The sequence below is a fragment of the Hippocampus comes genome, unplaced genomic scaffold (assembly GCF_001891065.2).
Source record: "Hippocampus comes isolate QL1 unplaced genomic scaffold, H_comes_QL1_v1.1 scaffold393, whole genome shotgun sequence".
Taxonomy (NCBI): Eukaryota; Metazoa; Chordata; class Actinopteri; order Syngnathiformes; family Syngnathidae; genus Hippocampus; species Hippocampus comes.
Window position 1 is genome coordinate 143,514 of NW_017805831.1, and position 6,000 is coordinate 149,513.

General features: G+C 58.9%; 1 protein-coding gene across 1 annotated transcript in view; it reads left to right on the plus strand.

Annotated features, from left to right (window-relative positions):
- Positions 1 to 6,000, plus strand: part of LOC109526313 (piezo-type mechanosensitive ion channel component 2-like) — a 28,301-nt gene that overhangs the window by 3,673 nt on the left and 18,628 nt on the right. The window contains 7 exon segments of the mRNA XM_019887535.1: positions 119 to 239; positions 619 to 763; positions 1,127 to 1,340; positions 2,139 to 2,286; positions 2,453 to 2,686; positions 2,767 to 2,872; positions 4,119 to 4,495. Coding sequence (XP_019743094.1) covers positions 119 to 239; positions 619 to 763; positions 1,127 to 1,340; positions 2,139 to 2,286; positions 2,453 to 2,686; positions 2,767 to 2,872; positions 4,119 to 4,495 — 1,345 coding nt within the window.

Here is a 6,000-nt window from a genome sequence, read left to right on the forward strand (position 1 = left end):
GTTTTTCCGTCCGAGCGACCACGGGCGTGACGAGCGTGCTGGACGCGTGGCGTCGTTTGCACGGTCGTGTCGCAAGTGTGAATTTTCCTCAGCTGCGTTTGTGTTGAATGCCAATCAGTCTGACGGGAAGCGACGCGGCGTCCGCCGTGCGACACGTCCTTCCAGACGTCGGCGTGCTCGCGGTCGGCCTGCTGACGTGGAGACTGAGCCTGAGGTTGAGCCCTGAAGCACGCTCGCAGGTCGCGACAAACGCACGCACGCATACAAACCAAGCGCCTGATAAGTCATCTCCTCTCCTTTCTTGATGAGATTTCTTGCGTATTATTGTGTAACCCTGTAGGCCATTTGTAAGTGTAACCTTGTTATGTGACACACACACACACACACTAATGATCTGACTCCCAGTTGAATGCGCTTGTGCGCCGTCTGCCCGCTGGAGTCGGTTTTCATGAGAGCGGATGCGCTCTTCGGCACTCGTGGTCGTTTCTCACTGCCCATTTTGTACGAGGGGCTCGCGGCGGGGGCACCGGGCATCCCGCCGGCTTATTCGCGGCCTCTCGCCGGCATGACTTTCAAGCGTGGATCGAGGAGGCCCGTTGACGCTCTGCGTCCTCGCAGGTCTTGCGCGAAGAAGGCGAGGGAACCGCCGGCCACAGAATGGCAATCGAACTGGAACAAGTGCTCAGCAAGACCAGGAGGACGCTGGCAAACGTGATGACCGGCGGAGGGAAAGTTCTGCTCACGGTTTTGCTCGGGCTCACAGGTAAAACCCGTAAAAGCGCACGGACTTTGTCGTTTTCCGCCTTACCTTGCTGCCCCTTTGAGCAAGCGCATTGCAGCCGCAAGCAAACGAGGCCTTGCGCCCAAAAGTTCTTGCCACAAAATTGCCCCGTTTGCAGACGCGATGAGTCACGCGTCCTTTGACGTGCCCTGCGAAAGACTGCCAATCGGCGCAGGGTGCCGTCTGCACTCCCCCCCCATGCCTCGGATGCATGCGTGGATGGATGGTGGAACTCCCGCCTTGACATTTCAGCAACCGGAATCATTTCCGTAGCATTTCGCAGCCTCCCCGCCGGCACGTTGTCGGAAGAGCGCTAACGAGCAGAGGCCTCTGTGTCCCTCGCAGGTGTGGTGCTGCCGTCGCTCTCCTCCCTGCCCTACCTGCTTTCTTTTCAGCTCGTGTGCACTTGGTGGGCTTGGAGCGGTTCGCTCCCGCCGCTGCTCTTCAGGGCCCTCTCGCCGATGTCGCTCGCGTACTCTGGCGCCCACTTCCTGCTCGTCTACAGCTACCAGCTGCCGTCGCTGCAGGAGGCGTGGCCTCCCAGCCATCCCTCTGCCAGGTAAGGCGCGCGCGAAAGCGGAGCCGAGGACGGGCCCAAAGGCGGTACTTCGTCGGGACTTGCGTCGCGTCAACGTTTGCCGTCGGGAAAAGCTCATCGTCCGACGGCCGCGGGGGCGGCCGATGTTTTTGGAATCATTTCAGGCCCTCGTGGCCCCTTGAAACACGCCTCCACTTATTAAAGGACACGCTTGAAAGTATTCCGTTGCAGTTGTTTTCAAGAAACTGCAGACTGTCGTCTAACATCACTTTGAGGAAACCAAAAGATGACGGCGCTCCAAATAAGGTGCAAAGGTGTCCGTTTGTCCCTCCCACCCGGCAGCATGGAAGACAAAAGACGTAGTCAAGTTCAACGTTGGGCCAAACCGGTGCTTCATCAACGGCCGCGAGCTTAATGCTAACCTGCAAAGTGAAACGCCGCAGGCGGTCATCGTAAACTTTCCAACGAGTGCCGCTTGAACACCGACGTCGCGGCATCGCATACGGGCAATGCTCGCAGCCGTACCTTCTCTCTGCTGCTCGGCGGGAAAAATGAATGTTACTGCGGATCAGGGACCACGGAGGGACTGGTTTCTCTCCCGGGGCTTGACCGATACGTAGGGAGGGGGGGGGCTGTGATGAGGATCTTTCAAGATCTGGTAGAATAGCCAAATGAAAACGCTGAACCGCAACTTTCTAACGGGCTACATTGTCCCGATCACGCCCCGAGGCCTGACCTCTCACCCTTAAGCGCTCACAACACACCGACGGCCGCCGACATGATGATGACTAACCGACGGATGGCTTGATTGCGGCGCAGCTTGTTCGGCCTGGTGCCCCTGGTGTCGGCGGACTGCGCCGCTCCCTGGAGGATGCGCGTCAACCCGCGGCTCGGCTGGTTCCACTTCGTCAGCCCTCTGACGCTCGTGACGCTCTACCACGTCGTGGCCGGCTTGCGGAGGAATCAGGTGATCGCGCGCAAAGCGGACAAAGGCAAAGAAGGACATGGAGTGATGTCAGGAAAGGAGGAAACTCCGTACATTAGGGCCACTGTCATGAAAGGCAGACGGGGATGGTCGGCTGCTATTGGCCGAGAGGTAGCGCGTGATTGTCGGTCTTGTTGTTGTTCTTCAGCTGCTGGAAGGCGGAGGGCCGCAGTGGACAGACCAAAGGGACTCTTTGGACTCCGGCAGCTGCGACATCAGCAGCGACGTGATGGCCACCGCCGACGAGGTCCTCAGCGACGAGGTCATCGGCGACGAGGTCATCGGCGACGAGGTCATCGATGTCGACGTCAAAAGTGCCGTCACAGCAGAGAGGCGAAGAGAGCTGTGGAGAACCGCCCATGGCACGCGCAGCGACAGAGATGTACATTCCGGGACGGGAACTGAATTCTCATTCTTTCGACGAGCCCAACGCGTCTGAGCCGCTGTCTGTGGCGCTTTCAGCCTTGGGATTCTTCTGCCCCGGATAGCCGCTCGGAGTCTCCGGCCCCGCCCGCGCACGGCACGGCCCCGGAGCCGGACGCGCCTCACTACTCCTTCAGCCGATCAGGTGAACGCGAGCGGCGGCCGTTCCGTTCGGGGAAGCGCGAGGTCCGGAACGGAGTTTGAGGAACAAAAGTGCGTGGGAACGACAACGTTCGAACCGGGCGCCAAAGGGCCCGAGTTCCAGATTGCCAGGATGTCACGACGACGTTGGCCTCGTGTCTTGGGCGCGAGACCAAACGAGCCTTCGTGACATCCGGGGCCGTGCGCAAAACAAGGCGGCTGCCCGTGGCTCCGATCTGCGACGCGGGGCGTATTCGTGTCGCCGTCCGTCGGCGTCGACGTGACTGCGCTCGCGGAGGGTAGCCGAGATCATCGCGCTTCACCAAAACTGCCGCGGTCGCTAAAATTGAAAAATAACAACGAGAACGCTTTGAAAGAAATGGAAGCTCCCCGAAAGTACACGTTAAAAAACAAGGCGGCTGCCCGTGGCTCCGATCTGCGACGCGGGGTGTATTCGCGTCGCCGTCAACGTGACTGCGCTCGCGGAGGGTAGCCGAGATCATCGCGCTTCACCAAAACTGCCGCGGTCGCTAAAATTGAAAAATAACAACGAGAACGCTTTGAAAGAAATGGAAGCTCCCCGAAAGTACACGTTAAGTGAACGGGGCGCACTAAAAGCAGTCCCACTGATACTCTCGGTCTTCGTCTCGGTCAACCGATGTCACTTGGTGTCTTTCCTTCGGTACGTCTGCCCCTCCGTCGAGGAGAAGGGGAGGAAGGCCCCGCGGTTGCTCCAGAATTGTACCAGTCGCTTACTTTGACATGATGACTCGGCCTTGTTGGTTATCTCGCCATGAACAAATGCGGCGCGCGTTAAGAAAACTAAAAGGACCGCTCCAACCAATCCAAACTACGGTCCACTAAAACAAAGCGTTTTGGGAAGAAACGAGAAAAAAGAAACCTCGCCATGAAGGTGAATTGAAAACCAAACAAGCCAAAAGGGCCGATCGTGACAAATCCCGGCACGCCGACGAGCGAGCGGTCGGCGCGTCCGCCCCCTCGCACTTCTGAGCTCGTGCTTTTGACTCTTGCGCCAACCTTGCCGTGTTTTGTCTTTCCGCACTTCCGTTGGAAAACGGTCACATTTGCAGCAGAAGAGGGATTGGCGTATCGCGACACCAGCGCGGTACTCGCGGCGTCGGAAACCGTTGACGCGCGTCCAAATGGAGCGAGCGGCACGAATGGAGTCCGACACGGAACGGAGCGAGCCCTGAACTCATCCGACTTTCCTCCTCCCGTCCGTGCGGCAGACACGTTGGAGACGTGCGCGTTTGAAGGCGACGCGGCGGGATGGGGCGGCGAGGACGCAGCGGCGCGAGGAGGATCCGGCGCGGCGTCCGCGGCCTTCGGCTTCCTGCTGAAGCAGAGCTACATCGGCGCGCTGGTGGCCATGATGGCCTGGTCCATCACGTACGTGTCGTGGCTGACGTGCGCGCTGCTGCTGTGGTCGTGCACGCTGTGGATGATGCGCGAGCGCCGGCGCTACACGCTGGCGTCCTCGCCCTGGTTGGTGGCCTACGGCAATCTGCTGCTGGTCCTGCAGTACGTCTTCAGCTTCGCCGCCGTCCGCCAGCTTCCCGGGCTCTTTCCCAAAAAGGACGATCCCTGCCGGGAGCTCGCGTCAAAGGTACGGGCACGACCTCGCCGCCGCTCTTTTCCAAGCCGCTTTTCCCACCCCGGCTCGGACGTGGCGCTGTCCGACGAACGTCTCGATGATCGCGCGATTCCCCTGATACGATCGAAGCCTCCGGTGCCAGAGGCAGCAAAGCGGCCCCGCGGCGGCAGCAGGATGGAACCCCCGCCCCAACTGTCGGGAGGGGCTTCTTTTCCTTCTCATCTCGCCTGCGCCGTCTGCGAACGAACCGTCGGCGCTCTATTTTGGTTTCACGCGTCCACAGAACGTTTGCCCGGAGGCGACGTGGCTCGGCAAAGCTTTGTCGTTCCTTTTTAGGTCCTCGCCTCAGGAACGGCGTCACTCACGAAGCCCCGCTCGGTTGGGTGTGCGGCGAGCGCTACTTGTCGGAAGCGTGATCCCTCGCTGTTCTAGGCCCACCTTGGAAGACTTGCGTCATGGATATTTCTCTCGCCCCTACGCCCAGGCAGGTTCCGGATCGTTCCACGTCTCTTCATCACATGAGGCAGCGTTGAAACGGAGAGCCCAAGGTTTTTGGAGATGGCTCCGTACACTTTGGAAGTTCTCGTGTTGGCGCCTGACGGCGCTTCTGACGTCCTCAGACAGCTGCCTCCTTTTCACCGTTGTGACAAAGGGGGAGAACGGGCCGGGCCGCCTTTTAAAACGCCAAAGTCAATATTTTGTCACCTGGCTACGTACGGGCCATGTCGAAAAGGTGACTCTCATTTGTGATGGAGCAAGGCCGGTCACAATTTGTTCGCGTCCCATAATAATGGTGAGCTGAACCGTATTTTACCTTCTGACGTCCTCAGACAGCTGCCGCCTTTTCACCATTGTGACAAAGGGGGAGAACGCGCCGGGCCGCCTTTTAAAACGCCAAAGTCAATATTTTGTCACCTGGCTACGTACGGGCCATTTCGAAAAGGTGATTGTCATTTGTGATCGAGCAAGGCCGGTCACAATTTGTCCGCGTCCCATAATAATGGTGAGCTGAACCGTATTTTCCATTGGACCGCAACATGGCGGGTCCCCAAGAAACCAAAACAAGATCACGGCGGTGTGGGACATTGGCATGTTGCAGGAATGTTCTCCAAATGATCATTGGAAAACGTGAACGCCGACGGGGACTGATAGGAAGGGAATGCCGCACGTGGATATTGATCCGTGTCCTGATTGTGACAAATCATGAAACCGAAACCATCAGGTTTGACATTGCGGCACGATTGAGGAGCCAAACGCAGGGAAGCGGGGAGCTGAGGCGAAACCGAAACCTGATCTGTGACATTGCGGCACGGTTGAGGAGCCAAACGCAGGGAAGCGGGGAGCTGAGGCCAACGACAAAGCGAAACGGCAAACTTGTAGGGTGACGAGCGCACGGTGACGTTTGGCGGTGCTTTCGGCAGCTGGTGTGTCTGCTGACCTTCTGGCTGCTGCTGCGTCAGGCTCGTACGGAGAAGACCGAGCGACAGGAAGGCGGACGGGCGAAATCTCGGCCGCCC